At 46.2% G+C, this 25,609-nt stretch overlaps 1 protein-coding gene and 1 long non-coding RNA gene across 2 annotated transcripts in view; both read right to left on the bottom strand.

Annotated features, from left to right (window-relative positions):
• FAM149A (family with sequence similarity 149 member A) overlaps positions 1–25,029 on the bottom strand; it is a 74,927-nt gene extending 49,898 nt beyond the window's left edge. Inside the window, exon 1 of the mRNA XM_006128458.4 lies at positions 24,462–25,029. Within this exon, the coding sequence (XP_006128520.2) occupies positions 24,462–24,919 (458 nt within the window). The 5' untranslated portion in view covers positions 24,920–25,029. The remainder of the gene's footprint in view (positions 1–24,461) is intronic.
• LOC142829640 (uncharacterized) lies at positions 10,976–24,447 on the bottom strand. Its single transcript, XR_012904278.1, has 3 exons — positions 18,628–24,447; positions 15,619–17,986; positions 10,976–14,584 (listed from the first exon to the last, which is right to left on the bottom strand). It is a non-coding gene; the product is annotated as an uncharacterized LOC142829640 (long non-coding RNA).
• Positions 25,030–25,609: the final 580 nt, after the last annotated feature.

Here is a 25,609-nt window from a genome sequence, read left to right as displayed (position 1 = left end):
AGGCAGAGCATCGTGATTGGCAGACGCTCTGTGTGCTAGGGCTGGAGCCAGGGCCACAGTGCTATTTTTAGTACTGTGGCCCCAGCTCAGGAGCAGCTGCACCCTGGCCCAGCTCCAGTCCTAGCACATGAGGAAGCACGCCCCGGGTGCCAGGACTCAAGCTGGGGTTGCAGTGCTATTTTTAGTACCACGGTCCCAGCCCCAGCAGCAGTAAAAAGGCCTAGGCTCCAGTTCCAGCCCCAGCTGCCAGTCAGGCTGGGTGCTGGATGCCCAGCTGCTCCTGGGGTGGGCAGTCACCTGCCATGCAGCCCTGCCCCCAGGAGCTGCAGCTGCACGGCTCTTATGAGGGGGTGGGCAGGAATGAAAATCTTAGTGCATGCCCGCACAGGCATGCACCTTATAGGGAACCCTACATCTTAGCCCTCCTCCCAGCCTCCTTTTCCAGCCTCCTGCATAGCAATCTCTCTCTTTCACTTACACAAACAAATGACTGACTCTGTGCTCAATAGCAGGAGCATTTCATCTGAATGGTTTGCTTTGTGTCCCAGAGCAAATCAGCACAGAATGCAGGCTGTTGGAAAGGGAGCTCTGAAAGGAGTTATGTGCATGCTTGCAGGGAAGACAGACGAGTCCCAAAGAGCAGAGGGATTATGGGCCATTTCTGGAGGTCTGTCACAATAAAACAAACAATTCAAGTGTCCACACTGCCCCCCACAGTGCTGTATTCAAAACACAGCAAGCTTTATGCTTCTCCTTGACATGGTTTACCTAGAATGCAGCTACTGCAGAGTTACAAAGCTGGGAGCCGAGTTATTGCTCAGCAACTTGCCAGTGTAGACTTGGCCTAAGTATAATGCTCACTGAGGATAGGTCTACACTGCAGCATTTTCCAATTTTTTTTCTGGAAGAGGCTTTTCTGAAATCTGGCCCATCTACACTGGGTCAAATTTCAGAAAATCTCCCTTTTTCGGAAGATCCCTTCTTCCTCATGGAATGAGAAGGACAGGCCGTCCAAAAGAGCACGTTTGCACTTCTGCTTTTTTTGGGGAAGAGCAAACGTGTTCCCTGGACACAGCGGAGTTTTTCCGGGATACCTGTGGTATCCTGGAAAAACCTCACAGTGTAAACATACCCTACAAGTAGTGTCAAGGAATTTAATGAGACTATTCATGATAATGAGGGTCATACCTTATAGTAAGTGCTTATATGGCTTACAGATCACTTGGATAATGGCACACCTAATAGTAAGTGCTTATAGATCACTTCCTCAAGCAGAAGCACATCTTGTGGCCCATAATGTAAACTTAAGTTTCTTTCTTTCTGGGGCATAGAAATAACTAAATCATTTGCTTTTCACTTATAATTTTGGAATATTTTATAATCTTTTATTCTTTTGTGTCAGTAGTGCAATTATGGCCTAATCCTCCATGCCCTCATTCATTTTCTGTGCAAATGGTGTCTGAAAACTCTCACACCTGACTAACTGCCAAAGCATGCATGTCATCCTGACATACTTTACAAAGTTTGATATCTAACATTACCCTGAAAATAAAAAATGGAAAACAAAAAACTAAGTAAGAAAACTGTCCGAAAACAAATACTAAACTTTAATATTCATTATCTGCGCATTTGCTGAGTATTAGTCCATGCATTTGTATTTAGATCTGTTTTTGTTTGATAGAAAACCCTTGTATTTCCCAAAGCAACAGTCATCTGTCAGATGACATATTATTTCTCAGACTGAGATTCTGAAAGCTACCGAGGTAAGACAAACAGACGAGGAGTTCATTTATCTTTGGAGGAAAATCTGACATTGTTATATTTTTACATAAATTATAAATTAATGTCAAGAAAATGCAATCATGTTAATTAACTACAATAATAAAGAAGCTAATTAGTGTCTTGGCAGAGGTGTTTTCTTTCTTTGGGATCTGATAGGAAGCATTTACTGTAACAGGATCAAGTGTCCATGGAACTAAAGGGGAAGAAGAAAAAAAGGTTAAATAAAACTCTTGGAAATGGTCCAGGCCGCAAGGCTTTCAAAGCACATCAGTAAGGAGGACACATTAGTAAAATATCAGGAAAACACAATTACTATTCTTTTAGGATACAATGGATTTCTCTTAACATATCAAATTGGTCAATAAATCTTTCATTTCTGTTTTTCTTAACCCCAAAAGACTGGATTCTTATAGCCACCATCAAAACTATTTGGTCTACTGTATATCAGTGACTGATTCAGTCACAGAGATCCATTTGAGATCCATCTAGGGCACCCTACCACCCTGTCCTACTAAGCCAGAACGTCTGGTCTCCCTCCAGCAAAGGCACAGAATTGGGGTCACAATGGATGCTCCATCACTGGTAATTTTTAAATCAAGATTATATGTTTTTCTAAAAGAAATCCTCTATTTCAAACAGGACTTATTTTGGAAAAGTTGAATGCCTATGTTGTACAGAAGGTCAAGACAGATTACCAGAGTGAACCTTGGCAATCCATGAACCTAGTATTGGCCAGTGTTGAAGACAGGGCACTAGTTTTAGCTGGATCATTATCTGATCCCGTATGGCAGGCTCTGAAGAAAGACAATACAACAAAGAGCTAATGACTTCATTTGCTCAGCTCTCAGTTTTACATGCAAACTCTGGAGTCACTAACCTAATCTAGTTTATGGATGGCTAAACTTTACTGGTCACAAATATTGTATTAAATTGCACAAACAAAAGAATAAGGTCACTGTTAGCAGATATGCTGTTTGCTTTCATATACAAACACTTTAAAGTAACTCAACTACACATAATCTGCTATCCAAGCCCACATAAAGATCAATAATCCTCTTCTGCTAGCAGGATGAGGTGCCTGCTGGCTCTTAATATATTTAAAAGGCAGAGCCACAGCAGGGTTAGCTCCTGGGGCCAGGAAGTAACCCTGCTGCAGCTCCTCACTTATCAACCAATCATATAGTCGATGGAAAATCCATAGATTAGTTGCTCAGTTGATTAAACTAAATTTAATATCCCTAGTCATTTACAGAATCAACTGATAAATATGGGCTCATCAGTTAATTGTAATGGTTACACACACACACACACACACTCACACACACACACACACACACACACACACACACACACACACACACACACACACAGAGCTTTCTGCCTCTGATACAGTGCCCATTCATGCTGGATCTCACAGAATCACTTCCCCCTTCTGCTGCTTCCCACAGCAGCATGGGAATAGGAGGGAGCCAAGAACTTTTAAGCTGGCTTCCTGAGAGCACTAGCTCCCATGTGCACCCCTGCATGTAAATGTGTAACCACTAAAAAATCCAGTGGTTACATGTTCATACAAATACACATTTGTTAACATCCCTAGCATAGATTTTGTGCTTCAACTACTGTTCCAGTACAGAAGGCTCTCACTTCAGTCAGTGGGGGGACCACGATGAATCTCAATGGCTATCATCCTGACAAGTACTTGGATTTCAAGTCACTCCCCTGCCACCCTAGAGCTAGGACCTGTTAGTGCAGGGGTGGGCAAGCCAGTATCCACGGGCTGGATCCAGCCCTCCGAAGGCCAATCGATCTAGCCCACAGCCGCTCCCCTGTCCCCAAGCCAATCGAGACCAAGGGGCGGGGGAGCAAGCAAAGCCGGGGGAGCAAGCCAGGGGCGCTCAGCACCAGAGGGAACCACCAGCTGTTCAAAACAGCTGGAAGTTCTCTCTAGTTGCCGTGACCCCTGGCAGGGTGAAGGGGGAAAAAGGCTTCACATACTCCCACACCCCCAGGTCAATCAGGGTCTATGAGTAGGGAAGCACGCAAAGTCCCTCTTCTGCCCAAGGCCCTGCCCCTTCCAGGGTGGCCCATGACCACTTCTGAAATTTGTCAAGTGCCCCCCCCCCTTCAAAAATGATTGCCCTCCCCTGTATGAGTGAGTGGTGGAGCAAGGGCAATAGTGAAAGATGTTTACAGAGAAAATCCTGCCACAAGTCCATCAATTTATCACTATTCTTTACAAAGGTCCAAGATACAAAGTGGCATATCCTGAAAAGCCCAGGAGGCATCTGTTAATATATCTCCTTTAAAAAAAAAAAAAAAAAAAAGCCCATGAAAGAGATCTCATGGTACACTCCACATTCCACAAATATCAACCAGGTCTCAGGGAGATACAGGTAGTCCCCGGGTTACGTACAAGATAGGGACTGTAGGTTTGTTCTTAAGTTGAATCTGTATGTAAGTTGGAACTGGCATCAGCCGCTGCTGAAACTGATCAGTTTCAACAGCCGCTGAATCTGGACACCAGTTCCACTTACATACAGATTCAAGGTAAGAACACCAGGCGTCCCCAAGTCAGCTGCTGCTGAAACTGATCAGCAGCTGATTCCAGGAAGCCCAGGGCAGAGCAACTCTGCCTCGGGCTTCCTGTAGTCAGCGCTGGTCAGTTTCAGCAGCGGCTGACTTTGGGACGCCTGGGGCAGAGCAGCTCGGGTGCTGCTGGCTTGGTCCAGTAGCGCGGCCGCTCCCCGGAGCTACTGGACCAACCCAGCAGCACCCCAGCTGCTCTGCCCCAGGCATCCTGATTCAGCCACTGCTGAAACTGATCAGCAGCTGAATCAGGACGCCTGGGGCAGAGCAGCTGGGGTGCTGCCGGGTTGTTCCAGTAGCGCCAAGGAGCGGTGCTGCGGGACCAACCGGCAGTGCCCCACCTGCTCTACCACAGGCCCCCGGCTTTGCTCCACGTCTCCCTGGTCTGCTGGGGGGGCACTAGCTGCGTCCCCCCCCAGCAGACCAGGGAGACGTGGAGCAAAGCTGCGGAGGACCCGGGCCGAACCGTGGCGCTTCCAGATCTGCAGACCAGGGAGACGCTGAGCAAAGCCACGGAGGACCCGGGCGGACCCGCAGCTTCCAGATCAGCTGGAAGCGGCGCGGGTCCGGCCCCGGGTGCTCCGCCGCTTTGCTCCCGTCTCCCTGGTCTGCTGGCTCCACCAGCAGACCAGGGAGACGAGGAGCAGCTTTTCTCGCCCCAGAGAAGGCGGGCGGCGGGACCAGGCGTCCCGCTGCTCTAGTTCTCCAGGGCGAGAAATCCCCATTCGTAACTGCGGATCCGACATAAGTCGGATCCGCGTAACTCGGGGACTGCCTGTAATTCATATGTAGACTATCACAGAGGCACCAGAAATTATTTGGCATTCCAAGGACAAGGCCACTGAAACACAAGTTGTTGAGAACACTATTTTCTATACAAATTGCCATGTTAGCTGCTGAGAAAAGTCCTTTCTCTGCTCTAAGGCAGCTAAATTTAAGAATAGTTCTCTATCCCAAAAGTAATATGGCTAAGGCATCTGTGAGGGAAGAAACAATTATTTAGCCATTTTCTCTTTTCCATAGTGAGTGATGCCAGAACATTAACATTCCGGTCCTTTCTGAGTCAAATATCAAAATGCACTCTTGTCATCTGCCAATTTTAAATTCTTCAGTTGCCATGGACATAATACAGACCTGAGTATATTTTAAAATTGATGTTAAGAGCTACTCTTCTTCCAGAGCCTCTTAATTCTGATAATAGGACAAGTTCTTTTCTCGGATTTATTTAACAAATCTTTACTCCAATATTCTGCTCTTCTTTTGTGTATGGAAACACCTCTTCTTCACAAGCATTACATCAAAAACACATACATTTTTTAAAATCAGGTCTGTTTGACACTTAATTTCATAAAGGGGAAATGGGATTGCCTCAGCCAAAGTGAAGGGAAGATGTACAATTAATTACTTAAAGGTATAATGATTTTGCAGTTATGAAATTCCCTGCACAATGGCTAATGCGAGTCTAATCTGCATAATCTTTGCATGGTTACTGAGAAATAATTACTTGTGATTACATAAAACCCTCTCTCTCACTGGAGGCACCGTTTACAACTCTGTACCTAGAAGCCAAAAACAAAACCACATCTGACCCCATTCCCACGTACTGTCAGCATTTAATTACTGTAAAAATTGCTACAGAAATAGTGAAGCTACACAGCAACCAGACATACATGGCTGGCAATGCCAGCTCACTTGGCCTCACAGGGCTTCACTTTAAGGCTGTTTAACTGCTTTGTAGATTTCCAGGGTTTGGTTTGAGAGACAGTAATGAATATCTTTTCGCCTTCTACAGTTGCTTATGATTTTACACACATTGTGTAATGAACCGAGGCTTTATCTATACCCAGAAGCCAACCGGCAATGAAATGTATCTCTGAACTCTGACTCATATTATGAAGTTTCACTGTTTAATTGTCTGCTGAACTGCAAATAGGTATTCTCTCAAACCCTACACATAATGGGCTTTTACTACACCTCAGTATGTATGCATTATTTAATGTTTTCTTTCTGACTGCATCACATAGGTAGTTGAACACGTTCCAGAGAATGACTAGTTCAAGTTATTGTAGTTCTGCTGATAAAATAAACTAGAACTTGTTCAGCCTTGAGATATGTAACCAGATACTTTTAAACAATTAACATTTCAAAACACTTTTATATAAGCTTCTTTATTTTATTTACCATACTAGTGAAGGCTGTATCTAGTATTTTGTCTCACAATGAAGGTTTCAGTCAAGATGGAAACAACATAACAATATTCTCTGACATATTTAATCTGGTTAATTGCAAGATATTTCATTGTGCTGATCAAAGTACTGTATTTAAATGACATTCTTAAAGCTTACAGAATATAAGCTTTTATAAGAAAAATGTTATCAGAATAATGTATATGATGTGTAGTAATTCAGCTATTAATATAGCATGATCTATTAGGTCATGCAATAATTTAGCACTGATCCCAACATAGTTCCATGTTTTTAAATAGAGCCTGATTTTCAACACCATTTCCAACCTAACTTTCCTTTGTACACATGCAACTTTGTGCATAAGTATGCAAACAAGTCCACCCACTGGTGGGAGATGGGAGAACAGTGGGCAGCTGTCCTGGGGCTGGCAATTTAGAAGGGCCCAGAGCTCCCAACTGCTGCCACTACAGCAGCGGATGGAGATCCAGGCCTTTTAAATCATCTCTGGAGGCGTAGGTAGTGCTGAAGGGCTGGCCAGGGGAGGCTAGTCCCCAGTCCTACCCTTTGCACCCAAAGTTCCGCCCCTTCTGGGGACCTGGAACTGCTTCTCCCCATACCTTGCCTAGGGCCTAGCAAAGTCTGTAGGCCACCCTGTGTGCACATAAACTACTTTTACATTATCACCCGAGTTATTTTAGTGATAGTTACAAAATAACATGCATACAGATGTGTGCACCTACTATGTGGCTCACACTTAAATGAAAGCTGCCTTTAAAAAAAATTCCATAAGTGGTTTTTTGTTGTGGTGGTGGTGGAAGAGATACTATAGTTTGTTTTCCATTTTGTTTACATGCATGTTACTATGGGAACATCTCATCACAGTTTATCAAAACCTTAGTTGGTTACTCAATATGATTGCTTTATGTTTACGAAGAGCAAACTAATGGCCACAAACACTACATATTGATCATCAACTGAAAATACATTATAGGCTTTATAAACGGGAACATCCTTCTTACACATCTGAGAGGAAATCACAATCAAGGAATCTTTCATAAAACCATCTACAAATAGATCAACCACTTGACTGTTTTCTAACATTCCAGATAAACCCCAGGTGGACAGCTCCTGCTATGCAAAGATTCATGTTTAGCAAAACATTCCAGTAACTATAAAAGAATGTCAACAGAACGATAGGGATTAATATTTTTATAATACAGTTAATAAACCCACAAAAGACATTAAGAAGTGTTTCACAGTTCATTATAAAGTAATCTAACAGTAGGACTGGTCAAAAATATTCAGTTTTGAAATTCAAACTTTTCCCACAAAAAACAGGGACTTTTGAGCCCCTCCCACCCAAGTGTCCTGTTTTCAATCAACCTCTACCTAACATTTCTGAACAAATGTGCATCACTCAATGGGTATGATTTACAATGAAGTGTAGCACAGTTACAGAAAACCTTATATGAAAAGGTAAGGGTTTGAGTTAACCATACACAAGCAATTCTACACTATCAAAATAAGTTGACCCAAGTTACATCAAAGTACAACCACCACAGCAACTGAATCAGTTTTACATGAATACTGTGTACAGATGTGGGCTCCTCACCTCAAAAAAGATATTTTGGCCTTGGAAAGGGTTCAGAAAAGGGCAACTAAAATGATTAGGGGTTTGGAACGGGTCCCATATGAGGAGAGGTTAAAGAGACTGGGACTTTTCAGTTTAGAAAAGAGGAGACTGAGGAGGGATATGATAGAGGTCTATAAAATCATGAGTGGTGTGGAGAGGGCCGATAAAGAAAAGTTATTTATTAGTTCCCTAAATAGAAGAACTAGAGGACACCAAATGAAATTAATGGGGAGCAGGTTTAAAACTAATAAAAGAAAGTTCTTCTTCACACAGCGTGTAGTCAACCTGTGGAACTCCTTGCCAGAGGAGGCTGTGAAGGCTAGGACTATAATAGAGTTTAAAGAGAAGCTAGATAATTTCCTGGAGGTTAGGTCCATAAAAGGCTATTAGCCGGGGGATAAAATGGTGTCCTTGGCCTCTGTCTGTCAGAGGCTGGAGAGGGATGGTAGGAGACAAATCGCTTGATCATTGTCTTCGGTCCACCCTCTCTGGGGCACCTGGTTTTATTGTGGAACTGTCAATAGACAGGATACTGGGCTAGATGGACCTTTGGTCTGACCAAGTACGGCCATTCTTATGTTCTTATGTACATGTCCACACTACACTCATAGTGCTAGCAGTGTATGCCCTCATTAGGAGCACTGCACAGGAGCACTGATTTAGCTGCCAGCATGATAGTAAGCAATACATTGTGTGCACTAACTACATCAACTAACATACTATGCCTCTCACAGAGGTAGAGTTATTAAGTCAATGTAGTGGATAAGTTACATCAGTGGGAGCCACATTTTAGTGTAGATGCTTACAGTGTTAGGTCAATATAAGCTACCTTATACATTGACCTAACTCTATAATGTAGACAGAGACATTTCATATTTGCCATGTGCAAACACTGAAATGCAAAGAGGAGCAAATTCCTTTAAATGAGTGAGCAGTCCAGAAAGTGCGGGAAGCCATGATATCCCTATAGCAGTAATATCCTTCCTTTAGCATTCTGATAGTTCTATTGTTTTCCAGAAAGAACTTTTCAAAAATATGTTTAAGAAATTGGTTTGTTTGTGAAATAAATCTGTTTCTTTACAATTCCTAATATTAATGAGAACTGAATGCAAAGAACAAGTGTACAATTTGGCTCTATTTATCTTTTAAGTTTGTTGGAATATTAGAATACAGTATTTGTACAATACCAGCAGTATGTTCAAAGATATTCTTAAGTATGCATTCCTTTTAATTCAGTTTCATGCTGTCAGAAGCATTTTACCAGATCACTTAACACATCTGACTCTAGCAGCATTAAGGAAACTTTTTATTTGTAGACAATTTTAGATAATGGATGCTTACTACATTCATTTTGTTTCTAGTAATTCAATTTAGCTGAAGTTCATAGTTTTATCAGTTTGCTAAACTAAAATGCCTGAGCACTCCAGTTTATTCCAGCTATTTTAAATTATATAGATTTTGCCAACATGAACCTGTACAGAACAGCTAAACAAAGCAAACTTGCACAGAATTTATTGGTAAGGAATTGTATATTCTATACTTTTGCCTCTGTGCCTGATTTTTCAAATAGCTCTTCTGTTCCACAATAAAACTGTTACTCTAGGATTATTTTCAAATCATATGAAATGTATTTCTTATACAGAATCGACCTGCCTGGCCTGGCACCCCTGGGACCAGAGTGGTCCCTGACAAGAGAATTTGACAGACCAGAGAAGGTGGGGGGAAGGGGCAGCCTCCCCGCTGGGCTCCTGTCCTCAGGGGCCAAGCTCCAGGAACCCTGTCAGACTTCGCTGCTCTGGCAACCCCCACACCAGGCTCCAGGCTTCACTGCCCTGCTGGAATTAACTGCCCCGCAGGCCATGCTGGGCTCCAGTGGTCCTGGTGGCCCCACAGGCTTTGCTGGCCGCATGGGTTCTGGCATCTCCAGCAGCTCTGCTCTCCCCTCCCCTGCCCCAGCCACTGGCAACCTCTTTGGTTGCTCTTTCCAAAAGGCTCAACTCTGACACAAACCCAAATCCCCAGTCAAATTTCAAGCCCTCTCTCCAAACTATAGAAGCACTAGAGATTCTCAATACAAATATTGTAAACATTATTTCTAGCATGGCAGAAATAATATTTAAATATGGTTCTCAGAGATAGCTGAATCATTTTTGCTGAAATGTTCCAGACAAATATAGCTCAAGGTAGCACAAGGCATAGACATTTTCAGCCAAACAATTAAAGCAGTGATGGGCAACCTAAGCTAATGAGTGGGCAACATAAGTGCGCCCCCCGCCCCCAGCAGACCAGGCTTTTCTCGCCGACGCCTGTGGTAGAGCAGCTGGGCGCTGCCGGGTTGGTCCCGCAGCACTGCTCCTCGGCGCTACTGGACCAACCCGGCAGCACCCCTGCTGCTCTGCCCCAGGCGTCCTGATTCAGCCGCTGCTGGTCAGTTTCAGCAGTGGCTGAATCAGGACGCCTGGGGCAGAGCAGCTGGGGTGCTGCTGAGTTCGTCCAGTAGCGCCGAGGAGCGGCGCTACTGGACCAACCCAGCAACACGCCAGCTGCTCTGCCCCAGGCGTCCCCAAGTCAGCCGCTGCTGAAACTGACCAGCAGCTGACTACAGGAAGCCCGGGGCAGAGTTGTTCTGCCCCGGGCTTCCTGTAGTCAGCCGCTGGTCAGTTTCAGCAGCGGCTGACTTGGGGACGCCTGGGGCAGGGCAGTTGGGGTGCTGCCGGGTTGGTCCCCGCAGCGCCGAGGTGCGGCGCTGCGGGGACCTATCCGGCAGCGCCCCAGCTGCTCTGTCCCAGGCATCCAGATTCAGCTGCCTCGGGCTTCCTGTAGTCAGCCGCTGGTCATTTTCAGCAGCGGTTGAATCTGGACGCCACTTCTGACTTACGTACAAATTCAACTTAAGAACAAACCTACAGTCCCTATCTTGTACGTAACCCGGGGACTGCCGGTATGTTTCACAGACAGTCAAGCAATGGGCTTTCTTCCAGATTCACTCTGGTTTGTCTAAGTTGTAATTCTTCAGTTTCAGAGTCAATTTCCATGGCAAGGCAAAGAGAACTCTTTGGTACTTCTATCAGGCCAGGCCCTGGATGCTGCAATCAGCTGCATATAGCAACAGTATTTTTCTATTTACATTTTAGTTATGCAGCCAAGTCACCATGCAACAATGTCTCCCCTACAACAGATCCTTTTATTATGAGTCATACTTTATCTGTTTGCTGTACTTCAGTGACAAAAAATTGGGTTTTTTTAACCACTGTTACAGAATTCATCCAGCTATGAGAAATTGAGCTGGATTCTCTTATGGCTCACGTGTTATCAATATACTTGTTAAATAAATTCACTAATTTTGAATGCTAAGGCCAAGACACAGTAAACTGGAGGTGAAAGGCAACATGGAACCTGATCTTCTAAACTCTGACACAAATGTTAAGTGCACAGCCAAAATGGACTTCTGTTAACAAACAGGAGCAGATGTTTTTGATATAAAAAGGGGGAGGGGACTGTGACTAAGTTCTTCAAAGTATTTCCCTTGTCCAGCCAATATAATTCTGATCTTGCCAGTTTAAGTTTGACCCAGCTGTTTTCATCCATATGCTGATCTCCTCTAGGCATATTTTCATCCTTAAGAGGTGGCACTATTTGCAACTTTTGAAGAGGACATATACAACTGGATTTCACTAGTGTATTGTTGGCAGAAGAGTCTATAATATCTCATCTCCATGTGATTTCATATTGAATGGTGCACAGTAGGGTATTTTTCAGGACTTTTTCAGGGCAGGGTGCCTTGTTTTGATTTGGGATTGTGAGGGTTGGGTGGGGAGGGAGACAAAAAAAAATGCATATTAGCATTCTTGTGCCCTGTTGGAGAGGAATTCAATATATACTTAGCCAATCAGGTAGTGGGCATGGATGTCTGGAATCCTTTTTGATCACAGCTACAGCTTATAGCTCTTCAAGTGCTTCAGATTGTTCATTAATTATTATGGAATTGAAAGATTCTGAATGACTGATATATTCAAAATTCAGCCTCAATAAATACAATAGGAAAAACTCAATTCAACTGGTATTTCAATTTATTCGGGATGCAATCACGCTAAAATAGTTGAGTAAAACTATGATGTAATAGAACACGAATAGTTATTTATTTGAACGATAAACTTTTCAATAAAAGTTTTTTAAAAAGACCAAATCACATTTTAACATTAAAAAATCTCATAGAAAATAATTTTATATTTAGATGAGCAGAAAACTACCTCATCTGCTTACATACTAAGTGAAAAAATATACTTTGTAATGTAGACCAACTTAAATCTGAACTCAAGGTAAGGAGGACTATAGTTATCAATATTTAACTTGGGTGCTTCTAAAAGCTTAAGTGGAATCATCTAATTAAAAAAAATGCTAATGTAGAGGTATAAGCTTTCCTTCTCCAAGTGCCGTATCTGATTCCTTCTTCTGTATCTTCTTGGTATTTTTTTTTCTTTAAGACAAACAATACATGTTTGTTACATGCCTTTTGGGTGTGAAAAAAATACCTGATTTGCTATTAAAATAAAATATGAACATGAAAAATGTTGTCAGATAGAAGGGTTTGAAGAACATGATTCAATAAATGGAAGGAAGCATTTTGTAGTACGTATCTATCTTGGATCTTAACAAGAATATGCAACCAATTTTAAATTATAGAAAGTAGATTTCAAAGTGTTTATTGATCAGCTCTTGTAAGACAACCGTTCCTCTTTAACAATTAACAATAATCAGATCCATCTTTTAATTTGTCTGGTAAATTAAATCCTCCACTTTTCACTAGGAAAACAAATTCAGATTGTATTATACTCTGTTTTATTTTCCTTAAGTCCCCCCACCCTTCTCCTCTTCAAAAAAACACCACCACAACAAAAGTAAAAGTTTAGTATTCATGAAATTAAGACACACAGGACTGACCTGATTTAAGCATAATGTATTCCAGCATTGCACACCTTTCCTCAGAGAAAATGAACCTCAATTGTGACCTACAATAACCCCAGCTTTTCCAGTCCTGTACATCTTTGAGCAGAGTACAAGTCATGCTCTCATGCACTTATCTCAGCTTTTGTGATTTGCACAAATGGAGGTGAGGATGAGAAAGACCACTACACTAATTTTTAGCCCTTATTGTTATTTGGATTGCAGTAACACCTTGTTCTCGGGTCCTTTATAAGCCTATAAGGAGCACAATCAATGCCCCAAAGAGTTTGCAATTTATTTTGAAACAAGACACAATGTAGCCCTCCCCCCGCCAAAAAAAAAGAAAGGAAAGTGGACAGGGAGGATGAGACTCAAAGATAGGATCATACAGTTACATAGATTAGTGCAAAGAGGCACACATTCCTCTAGCATAGGAAAGACTAACAAGATCTTCTGTGCTCCTTCAGCATTACTAGGCACACCTGTAAGGTTAGTTCAGCCTGGAAGGGGAGCTTAAAAAAGGAGACCACTTGCCACAGGAAGGAGTGGTAAATAAGAGAAAGACTATGGCACCTCAGGGACTACTGAACACAGAAATAGGTAAATCAAGAGAAATACAGTTGCAGGCCATATCACCCCTGACCCTGCATGGACCAGCTCTAAAGCAGGGTGCCTCACTGGAGGCAGACTAAAGGGTATGTCTAGCCTACAAGCCTCTTTCGAGAGAGGCTTTTTTGAAAAATACTTTTGAAAAAAATCTCTTTTGAAAAGAGCGTCTGGATTGCACTAAACGGATTGAAAAAGCAATCCACTTTTTCAAAAAAGAGCGTCCAGACTGCCTAGACGCTCTGTCAAAAAAAGGGCACCTGGAACTACTTCTAGCATGACACGGGGGCAGCCTTTACTTCCAGGTCCTGCAGCATACTCTTTGCAGAGACGCATGCTTAAAGGGACACTCCCTCCCCCCCGGACAGCCGTTCCTCTGCTGCTGCAGCTGGCTTGCCTACCTCCTAGAGAGACAGCAAAGCTTCTGCAGTGCTTGCTTTGGGTACCCTGCTTTCTGGGACACTGCGGCAGTTTGGTTTTTGTGCTTTAGAATATTATTTTTGCCATGGAGCCGGGACTGCCCCTGGGCAGGCGATGGCCCCACACTGTCATGCTTCAAGTTCTGCTGCATCTACATGAGACCATCATGACGCTCGGGCTGGATATTGAATCAGAACCCAGCCGTGAGCTCCTCGCTCGGGCTGCAGCACGAGTGCCCTTGCCAACTTATTCCTAGACAGGCGATTTTGGAGGCTGGACACAAGTTCAGACTGGTGGGACTGGCTTGTCATGGAGCAGTGGGATGACCAGCATTGGATCCGAAACTTCCTAATGTGTAAAGCCACATTCCAGCAGTTGTGTACCTGGCTCGCCCCTGCCCTACAACAACAGGACACCCACCTGAGGCCTGTGTAGGGATAACATATTAATGTATTGAAAATGATTCCTCCAAATGGAAGTGACTCCCCATAATTTGTTCTCCACAACTTAAAGTGTTTAGATTTATTATTAATTCTTATTATTATTATTAGTTAAGATTGTTAAATGTTTAGATTTATTATTATTATTGCCCCTTTAGAATATAATGTATTAGGTCATGTAACTTAGAACGGTTAAGAATATAATCAAGGGGCTGCTTGAAATTGACATTGCAGAGATACATTGTAACAATGCATTGTCAAGCCACTAACTCTGCTATGGGAGCCAAGCCCTGTAATTGACTAAGGGCATTGTTACATAATTGACGCCCGTTCAGAGAATGTTTTAAGCAATACCACCCAGAAACTTTTGTAACTACAACTTTTATTATTATACAAAATACTGTATGGGAAACATTAATTAGGGAATGTATGTAAGAGAGAGAGAGTGCTTGAACGATGAATGAATGGTTCTGAGAGGTGCCAGCCTGAGAATACAGCAACAAAGGGCTGAAGAAGGCATCAGGTGCCAGTGCAACCAAAAGGTGTCAAGTGGAGAAAACCAAGTACTGGAGGTCCACCTGATGAGATCACTGACGAGCACCTGGCAGCCACCCTGGAGACATCAGCATGACGCAGCAATTTCCAAAGACTGGCATAGGAAAAAATTCCTATAAGAACTGGACTAAAAAAATATGGAATCTGAGTCCAAGGTTCTGCTGCCAGCCTACCAGGAGCTTCAGATGCGCATCTGATCAGGACTTCGCTCCCCACTCTCATCACTTGTGTACAGAGTACCTGACCAGTATTCTGTCACAAGCAACTTCCAGGCTGGTAACTATAACAAATACACAGAACCTGAATGAATGGATGAATGAATGTTTATATGTATAAGGGTTAAGTAGTTAAACAACGTTGTTTGCTTCTATCTTTTCTTTATTTTTGTATTATTATCTTTACAATAAATGTGACTTTTTGCCTTATCCCCCTCATAAGATCCTGCTTGCTTTTATTGGTACACCACCTGCCATCCCCCTGGAGAAGAGGGCAGCTATTGCCCTCTGGAAACTAGCCACCCACGACAGCTGCCGTATGGTGGGACACCAGTTTGGTGTGGGGAGACCTACTGTTGGCACCATGTTGATGAAGGTAAGTCCCTCTTGAGCAGTGGTCCCCAACCTTTGAAGGTTGCCGGGCGCCAGGGGGCGTGGCCGTTCGCCCGCCGGGCGCCAGGGGGCGGGTCCCCCCATAGCTGCATGCCCGGGGGCGGGGCCCTCCCATATCAATGCGCCCAGGGGCGGGGCCACCTCCACGAGCCGCGTGCCCGGGGCGCCGGTGTCCCCTCCCCAAGTGTCACGCGCCCGGGGCCGGAGCTCCCCCCCAAGTGCCACACGCCCAGGGCTGGAGTTCCCCCCCAAGTGCCACGCGCCCGGGGCCGGAGCTGCCCCCAAGCACCACGTGCCCAGAGCACAGGCGGCCAATTCGCGGCGCTCCCGGGGCCTGCGCTCACCGTGCGCCATGCGCCCGGGGCCGGCTCCATGCATGCGCCACGTGCCCAGGGCCAAGCCAGCCCTGAGCACTTGGCGGACGCACATGAATGCCCCCGCGGGCACCATGGCGCCTGCGGGCACCGTGTTGGGGACCACTGCTCGAGGGACAGTCCATGCGGGATAGGAGACTGTAAAAGAGGGACTGTCAGAAAAGGGCAGAGGGAGCGGGAATGGGAGAGGGCTCCTAGCCTCATCTGCCCTACTTCTGGGAGGGGCCGCCTGAGGGGGGGCTCCTGGTGTCTTGTGGGGGAGGGATGAGGGAGCACTTCCCAAGGACTCAGGCACACCATCTAACTTCCTATTCCGTGTGTTTCTATGTGTCTATTTCCACAGGTGGTGAGGGCCATCAACTCGGGCTGCTGAACAGGATTGTCCCCCTCGGAAACCTGGACACCATCGTGGCCGGCTTTGCTGAGCTGGGATTCCCGAACTGTGGAGGAGCGCTCGATGGGACTCACATCCTGATCTGTGCACAGCCCCATCGTGCAGCCCAGTACATTAACAGGAAGGGCTACTTCTCCATGGTGGTGCAGGCCCTGGTCGACCACTGAGGAAAGTTTATGGACATTTGTGTTGAGTGGTCGGACCAGGCACATGATGCCTACATCTTCAGAAATTCCTACCTGTAGCACAGGCTGGAACATTCTTCCCTCAGCGAAACTTTGCTGTTGGGGACATGGAGATGCCAATGTTCATCGTGACTGATGCGGCATATCCCCTTATTCCTTGGCTCATAAAGCCCTACAGTGGCCATCTGGACGGGAGCAGGGAACAATTTAACATGCACACGGGAACACTAGCAGGTGGAATGCGCCTCACTCACCTCGACTTGGGGGAACACAATATCCCTGAGGTGGTGGCTGCGTGTTCCACAACCTGATGGAGTGCAAAGGGGAGGCCTTCCTCCCAGGGTGGTGGACACAGGCTGATGTCGACGGGAGGCAGTTTGAGCAGCCCCAGACATCTCCCATCCGCCAAGCACATCAGGTGGGGGTCTGCATCCGGGAGGCCAAGCATGAGAGATTCTCAGCAGGAGCCCAATGACTCTCCCCAGGGCTTCCCCAATGGGGCCTGTGGCCTGGCCCCCTGACAAGACATTTCCTCCCACAACCCATCCCTGCACCAGTCTCCGGACAATTCATTCACTCTCTCACTCACACACACGGTTTTCTGAGAAAAACATTCTGTGTATTAAAAAACCATCAAACAGTGGGCAATGAATAACATTTACTAACAAAATAAAAATATTTTCAAAAATAAACTTTCTTGTAAATATAACAACGTCTCTTTAATTGGGAAGGAGGGGGGCTGTAAACCTGAATGGGGGGGAGGGCGGCTTAGGGCTGAGGGTGTCGCCTGGCACACAAAAGACTGCCGCCTCAGGACTGTGGCCCTAGACGTGCTCGGGGTCAAGTGGGGCCTGGGAGAGTAGGGGGCTGGGGAGAAGGGGGGGGCTGCAGCTGGGTCTGTGATGGCAGGGTGTGAGGGGAAGGGCAGGAGTGAGGGGGGCAGTGGGTGAGGAGAAGGGAGGGGGGCAGGGGAGGCCAGAGCAGGTTGAGTGGGAAGAGCGGCAACGGGGGCAGGACCTGGGTCACCCATAGCCTCCTGGATAGTGGCATAGATTGCTGACCGCTGCTGGATGAGCTCATCCAGCAAGCAGTCGTGCCACCAAGTCTCTGCCCATGTTCTCTCCGCCATGGTCTCCTCCATCCTTTTGAAGACCTCAACGTGCCTGCACATGAGGTTGGTATAGATCCACCAGTGCCTGCAGCTTCAATGGGCCCAGGTGAGTGGTGGGACGTGGGACAGGTGTCGCACACTGGTCTGCTCCAGCGGGTCCGGCTGTGGAGGATAAGAGGGAGAAGTAGTAAGTCATGCGTGCACACACTGTCCCTGCTTGTGATCAGTGAGTAACTGTCCATGGAACAAGGGACACCAATGTTCTCACTGCAAGCCCATGTGTGGCCTGGCCAACAGCCCCGGCCTCACAGGGGCCCCAAGGTGGCTAGGCCAACATCCACCCCGACTTCCACCGCAACACCCTCACCATGGCCATGCAGCCCAGGGAAGTGTCCAGCCACAGTGGGTCCCCAGGTGTAGGACAGGGGCCTGGAGCAGCTTGGGTCTCCCAGGGCCCCCACCCACTCACCACCTGCCCGTGGCAGCACTGTCTGTGGGAGCGACTGATGTGTCGCACATGCATACATGGCCGAGTGCCGTGTGTAACACTTGCAGTGGCCTGTGTGGTGTCATGCGTGAGCCCCTGTGACCAGCCTGCTTCCCGCAGTTCCTGGCAGGACAAGGACAGCCCTCCCTGGGGTCAGACATGTGTGGAGCCCTCCCCGAGCTGGGACTGAACGTGCTTGTATGTGAACAGAGATGTGCAAGCTGTCCAGGCAGAGCATGAGACGTGAAGATTGGGCCGCATTCCCTGTGCTCCCACTTCCCCCATTCTGTGTGTGGGGTAACCTCACCACACTCACCTGATGTTCCCTCACCAGGGTCAGAAGATGCCTGCAAGGCCTCCTGGGTCTGGGGGACTGGCTCCAGGGTGAGGCCGACAACACTCCTGTTGGGGTCCTCCTTCTCATCATCCTGCAGATGCTGCTCCTCTGGGTTGTCCTCAGCCACATCCTGGCAGTGCTGGATGGGTGTCTGCAACCCAAACTCGACGAGAACCCGTTCAGAGAGGGGTTCCCCACCCCCCAGGATTCTGTCCAGCTCCTGAAAGTACACGCAATGCTGAGGCGCTTCCCCAAGGTGGAGCTGCATTCATGGGCCCTGGCATAGCCCTGCTTCAGTTCCGCACTTGGCCCAAGATTCGGGGGTGGCGGCCTTTCTTTGCCAGCCCCTTGGCCGTAGAGGTCTACATTCCGGTGACAGGAATGCAGAGCCTGCACTGATTCCTCCTCTCCCCAAAGTTCAAGTAGTGTCAGGACCTCAGGCCCTGACCAGGTTGGAGCTCGCCTCTTTGTGCCCCTCGATGAGTCTTGGGATGGTTCTTTCGAAGGACGTTGGGGGGTATTGTGCTTGTGCCATGCTTCCTTGGCAAAAATGCAGGGAGAGCCGTGTGGTCAGTGGCTTGCTCTGGCTGGCTTTCTGCCACAATGGCTGCCCAGGGTGCCTGTGCCTTTAAGACATGGCTACAGCTAGGAACAATACAGGTTTCTCCTGCAGATGGAGTGTCCACCAGGGCTTTTCCCTGGAGGTCTGTTTTTTCAAAAACCCTCCCCCCACTGCCGCATCCACACATGCCTTTTTGCGACAGAGTTCCTCTAGTGTACACTCAGCCTGATTCCTACACAATCCATGTACTGTCTCTTCTTTTTTCATACTAGACTCTGTCCAACTATGTAATCTCATTCATTCCCTTGACTTCGACCACTATCTTCATGCTAATGGCTCCCAAATCTACTTCTCCTTTCTTGACCTCCCATCTCAGCCTTTGTCTACACTAGGAAGTTATTTCAAAATAACCCCCCTTATTCCTAAATAAGCTGCTTATTTCAACATATGTACAGGCTGCCCTCAACTTGCCATGCAATCGGTTATTGGGATAGCTTCGCAAGTCAGGACATCGTAACTCGAGCCCGCATTTTGACAGGCATCATGCGCTGTCATAGATGCGGGGCCGAGGACGTAAGTCGGGGGATTTCAGCCCCTTCCGCACTTACAGAAAAGGTCGTAAGTGCGAGAGGTAGTAAATTGGGCCATCATAAAGCGGGGGCCTCCTGTACTCCTGCTTTCCTCGGGGAACAATGCTTATTTCAAAACAGTTATTTTGGAATAGCTTTAGTGTGGATGCTCCGCTGCTACTATTTAGAAATAGCTACTCCCCAGAGTAATTTAAAGTAATTATTCCCCAGTGCTTCCTGGGGCTCTAAGTTGAACAGAGCCTCCTTCGGACTAATCTCAAGCACCACTATATATTATTACCAAGGGTCATAAACATGAGTCAACATGAGTTCTCAAAGTCATCTTCAACATCCTCTCCTACCGTTATATGTAGGCCCTTACCAAATGCTTATGTTTATTCCTCTACAACAGTGTTTCTCAACCTTTTTTTTTTAAATAAAGTACCCCCTTTTTTCAACAACAAAAAAAGTACCCCCGTAACTACATCTGTCAGACACACACAATTTTTTTCTATCATTACAACACATTTGTGTAAACAACTTAATTGTAGCCAGGTGAGCGATGACTTTTTTGTGTATAAAAAGCACAAATATAATAAAGCGCTAGAAAACTTAACACAAAAATTCAGTTTTCTCCAAATTTCAGTTGGGTTGACGTACTCCCCCCCCCAGACTTCTTTCAAGTACCCCTAAGGGTACTCATACCACTGGATAAGAAACACTACTCTACAATACCAAACTTTGCCATTTCTTTTATGATTACTGCCAATAATTAGCCCATACCCTAGTTTTTCTCTCTTCTTGACTAGGGAAGCCTTTAGTTCTCTAATCCAGAACTGTTCTCAAAAGATCATAGAATCATAGAAACATAGGGTCTGAAGGAGACCTCAAGAGTCCATCCTCCTGCATTAAGGCAGTATCAAATCAACTCTTACCTTTGTCCAACTGGTTCTTAAAACCTTCCAATGACAGGGATTCCGCAATGCCTTTTCCAGAACTTAACTATCATTACAGATAAAAATGTTTTGCTAATATTTAAACACCCTATAGTCTGCAGATTATGCCCATTATTTCTTGTTCTAGTAGACATATAGAAAAACTGAAGCACCATCCACTTCATCACAGTACTTCACATATTTCAAGGCTTATCACACTCTGCTCAGTCATCTTTTTTCAAAATTAAACATGCAGTGTTTTTTTAACCTTTCCTCAAAGGTCATGTTTTCTGAATCTTTTATCATTGTATTGTTATCCACTGAATTCTACACGTTAGCCACAACTTTCTCAGAGTATAGCACCCAAAATTGGACACAATATACCAGTTCAGGCCTCAGCAGTACTAAGTATGATGGGTCAACTACCTCCTGTGTCTTACATGTGACAATCCAGTTACTACATCCCAGAATGATGTGTGTCTTTTTTGCAAATGCACAACATTGTTCACTCATTCGGTTTGTCATCCACCATAATCCCAGGGTCCTTTTCAACAGTGCTCTGCCACCTCACCAGTTATTCCCATTTTCTAACAGCCTATAGTCTGCAGATTTTGTAGCTGTGTATTTCAGGTTTTTTTTCTTTCTAAGCAAGAACTTTGAACTTGTCTTTATTCCCTTTTATACTGATGACTTTAGACCAGTTTTCCAACTTGTCAATATAGTTTTGAAGTCTAACCTTCTCCCCCAAAGTGCTAGCAGCCTCCCCGTGTTTGGTGACCTTTGCAAATTTATAATCATTCTCCCCACACCATTCTCATGGCAAGTTATGAGACTGTATGGCACACCTTACAAATTAATCAAACTGATAGAAATAGCTACAGCAAGTTGGTGAATGCTGTGAGTAGACAAAGCTGATGAACTGGTTCAGGATGATTGAAGGAATGACTAAAGGATGAATGAGATCATGATATCTGTTCCACTTGGTACTGGAAACAGTAATAGCTGAAGCATTAAGAGACGAAATGGGAAGAGTCACGTTAATATGACAGTGCATGATCTTAGATTTGCAGATAATATTGACCTTGTGGTACCGACCAAGGAGAATTTATAGAGCATGAGCATGAAAGCAGAAAACTCATAATGAACATCACCATTGTAAATTTAAATCACTTGGAAGACAACAGAAAGAGGCAATTAAATATCAAACTTAAGAGACAAAGAAACAAGTGTGGGGTGGGAAGGTGTACTGTACAGAACTAGTATCAAAGAATGAGAATTATGAAGGTGACATAAAAAGAAAAATCGGACTTGTCATTACTGTATGTGGAAAGCTCTGCAAGATTTGTAAGGCTAAAAACATTTCATTAAAATCAACATATGCCAGACAACCATCGTGCCAATATTGCAGTATGCCTCAGAATGCTAGAGTATGAGGACATCTAACAAGGAAAGACTTTGCAGAACTGAACTGGCTGAGGGTAACAGAGGAGTTTCAAGAGTGCAGGGAAAAAAAAGATGATGAGGTAAGAAAACGGGTAGAGCAAGAAATAATGCTGTTACAGAAGAAAAGACAACTGAGATGTTTGGAAACAGGTTGAGAATGCAGCTAGAAAGGATACCATACATAGCAATACACACCACAGTGCAGAGAACTCAAAAGAGAGCAAGACCAAAGATTTGTAGAAACAAAGGACAGGACTAAGCAGCACTTTATGGCCTAACAAGATGGTGTATTAGGTGATGAGCTTTCATGGGCCAGACCCACTTCCTCAGATCAAATTGTGGAAGAAAATTGGCATGACCATATATACCAAAGGGATACAATCAAAAAAGTGAACACACGTAAAATTGACAGATTTGAAGGATGACATAAAAGAAAAAGATTTTAAGATGAACAAAGATGCCAAGGTGATACAAGTCAGAGAGTGGTGTATAGATTAGGGATGTAAGTGACTAGTCGACTATCCGATAAGCTCCCACTCCCCAGCTGCCTCTATAAAAGAGAGGCAGCAAGGATAGGGAGCAGGATCCGGGGGAGAGGGAGAGCTGGATGAAAAGCTGATTCCCCGCAGCTCTGTCTCCATGGGGAGAAGGGGCAGGGACTCAGTGGGAAACTAAGAGCAGGGCTGCGGGGTACCTGGGGTGAGCTGCGGACCTTTGCCTGCCAGGCCATGGCAGCTCCAGGGGGCCGGGGCTGGGGCACGCCGCTCTGGCCATGGCTGTTGGGAGAGGAGTGTTCTGTCCTGCCTCGCAGCCAACCAGCACCAGGCAGGGATGGGGTCTCCTTCCAGACATGGAAGCCCTGCCGGCTCTTGCTACATTTTAAAGGTGGAAACTGCGGGGAGCATGAGCAGTGGGGGTGGGGGGCGTAGGGCTCAAACAGTCCCCCTCTGGCCCTGCACTCCTGGCAGCACTTTGCTTTTGAAATGTACAAGAGCTGTCCCAGGGAAGGAGACCCCATCCCTGCCTGGTGTTGGTTGGCTGAGAGGCGGGGCAGAACACACCTCTTCTAACAGCCATGGCAAGAGCGGTGTATCCCAACCCTAGTCCCTCAAAGCCGTCACAGCCTGGCAGCCAGAGGTCCACAGCTCAGCAGTGGGCAACAGCCTAGCAGGTAGGAACTGTCAATAACCCCTAAAAGATGGAAAATAGAGCAGTCATCTTCCTTTTCTACTGGTATGATTTAGGAATTCTGGAAGTGCATAATTTGTCTCACAAAGTTCAAGTTACTTCACTTTCAAAGCACTGCATGTTCTCCTTTGCCACATGCTCCTATATTATATTTCATTGTGAAAAGTTATCAATATTACTTTAGTATCAAATTGATATATATTCTTTCACATATGGCTGCTTGCAATGATTATGCTGAGAAAGTAATGGAAATTGAAATCAGTGAGCTCGCCAATGTTACAGATTCACCCAAACATGCTTTCCACATCACAATAATTGATTTCACATATCAATTTGATATTAAAAACTGACTAAAAGAAGTCCAGACACATATTCTGACAACACAAAGTTATTTTTAAGCACTCTAATTAAAGTATGTTCTCACTGGTAACTTTACCAAATATTTGTTTTTCTCTGATCATAACTGTGTTAATTTTAGTCATAAGGGAAGCACAATATGGGCATATATAATATCTATACCTCTATAAAGTTAGCTTGCTTTTTTTTTTTAAAAAAAAAAAAAAGCTGTAGACAAGGAACTTAGCTGGTAAATTGGCTTAGCTACACTTGACTTTAATGGAACTATGCCACTTTACATCAGTTGAGAAACCGAATCTGTTTTTTAACTTGGCGCAACTTTCGGTAAGCAGAACATCCCTCACTGGAGTCATACAAAAATGCATATGTAAGTGGCTGGATAGGTGTAATTGTTTAAATATTCTAAGACTCAAAGCTGGACATTCAGATTTAAAGTTTCAGTCTGTTTTAAATTATCTCTTTACATTATATTTATAAATACAGTTCAGATGCGCATGTCAACACACAGCAGTCATGCTGACGCCTTTTACAATGAGCACGGGTGTAAGAACAGTTGTTAACTCATTTGAATTGCCAGGCCCTTTTACTCTGTCCTTTGCCTCCGTTGGTGTCTCTGCTGAACCTCTTCTATCAGAATGGCTTTACCCTACCCCTCGGACAAGAGCCAAACTCTCCCTCCGCCCACCATGGGCAGGGGGAAATCTTGCGCCATTTGGATCCTGGGGGTCACCCGCCGCCCCCCGGCTCTTCCCTACTCACACTGGGCCGGGGGCGCAGGCTCCGCTCTCGGGGTCGCTCTCCGCTACCCCCTCTTCGCCGATGTCTGGCAGGGTCACGAAGAGCAGCTGCTTGGCGCCGGGGGCTGCCCAGGCGCCGGGCTCTCTGTCCGCGGGAGCCGCTGCCTGGTGCGGGGAGCTGCCGCCGGTACCCGGGGGCTGCGCCGCCCCAGCCCCGCCACCAGCCGCCGCCCGGCCCGGCAACGCCGCGGCGCCCCCGGCTAGTGGGGGGAGCGGCCGGGGGCTAGGCAGGGAGCCGGGCCAGGGAGCCCGGGGGAAGGACGGGGCGGGCGGGGGAGGCAGCGCCCTGGACGCGGCGGGGCAGCCTGGAGCCGGGCCGGGCACGGGGGAGCAGGCGGCGGCGGGGCCCGGGGCTGGAGCCGCGGGGGGCTTGAAGAGCCTGGCGAAGAGGGTGCCCAGGTCCAAGACCGCCACCTTCATGGCGCGCAGCGAGAGCAGCGCCCGGGCCGCGGGGCTGAGCCTCCTTCCCCAGCCCCTAGCGGCGCAGAGGGCCCGCGGTCACTGAGCCGGGCTGGCCGGCTGCCGCAGGTGCCCGAGGGAGAAACACCAGGGAAGGGAGGGGGCGGAGGTTGCTAAGCTAAACAGAAACCCAGGCTCGGCGCTAATTGGGCGCTTGACTGCCGCTCCGGAGCCGGAGCTTAGCACTGACAGCATGGAGTAGGCACAGCCCCACCCGGCAGAGCCCACAGCTCTGAAGAAACAGTCCTGCCCGAATAACACGCCATGTAGGCTGCACAAAACCAAACAGCCTTCTGGAGCCGATCCTCCTTGGAACAGTTTCTGGCCAGCCAAAGTAAGAGAGTGGGTTGCGCCCACCAAAGCTCATGATACCTTCTAGGTGTATTGTTAGTCTTTAAGGTGCTACTAGATTATTTGTTGTTTTTTCTGTTACAGACTAACTCGGCTACAACTCTGAAGCTCAAGAGCTCTGTGTGAGCGGGGGAAAGGAAAATGCAAAAGAAAATTGGATTTTCTCCCCATAGCAAACAAAGCATGTGTCTGAAAAGGCTTTTGGTGTGTTAAGTAATGTACTGAAGAATATGGTCCTTAAAGCTCAAATCCCAGCCAGTCAGCTCTTAAGTCTGTAAAACAAGAGATTGTGGTAAAAGG

This window comes from Pelodiscus sinensis, chromosome 5, assembly GCF_049634645.1.
Source record: "Pelodiscus sinensis isolate JC-2024 chromosome 5, ASM4963464v1, whole genome shotgun sequence".
Lineage (NCBI taxonomy): Eukaryota > Metazoa > Chordata > Testudines > Trionychidae > Pelodiscus > Pelodiscus sinensis.
The sequence above is the reverse complement of the archived record's forward strand: the minus strand, read 5'-3'. Positions and strand labels throughout refer to the sequence as shown.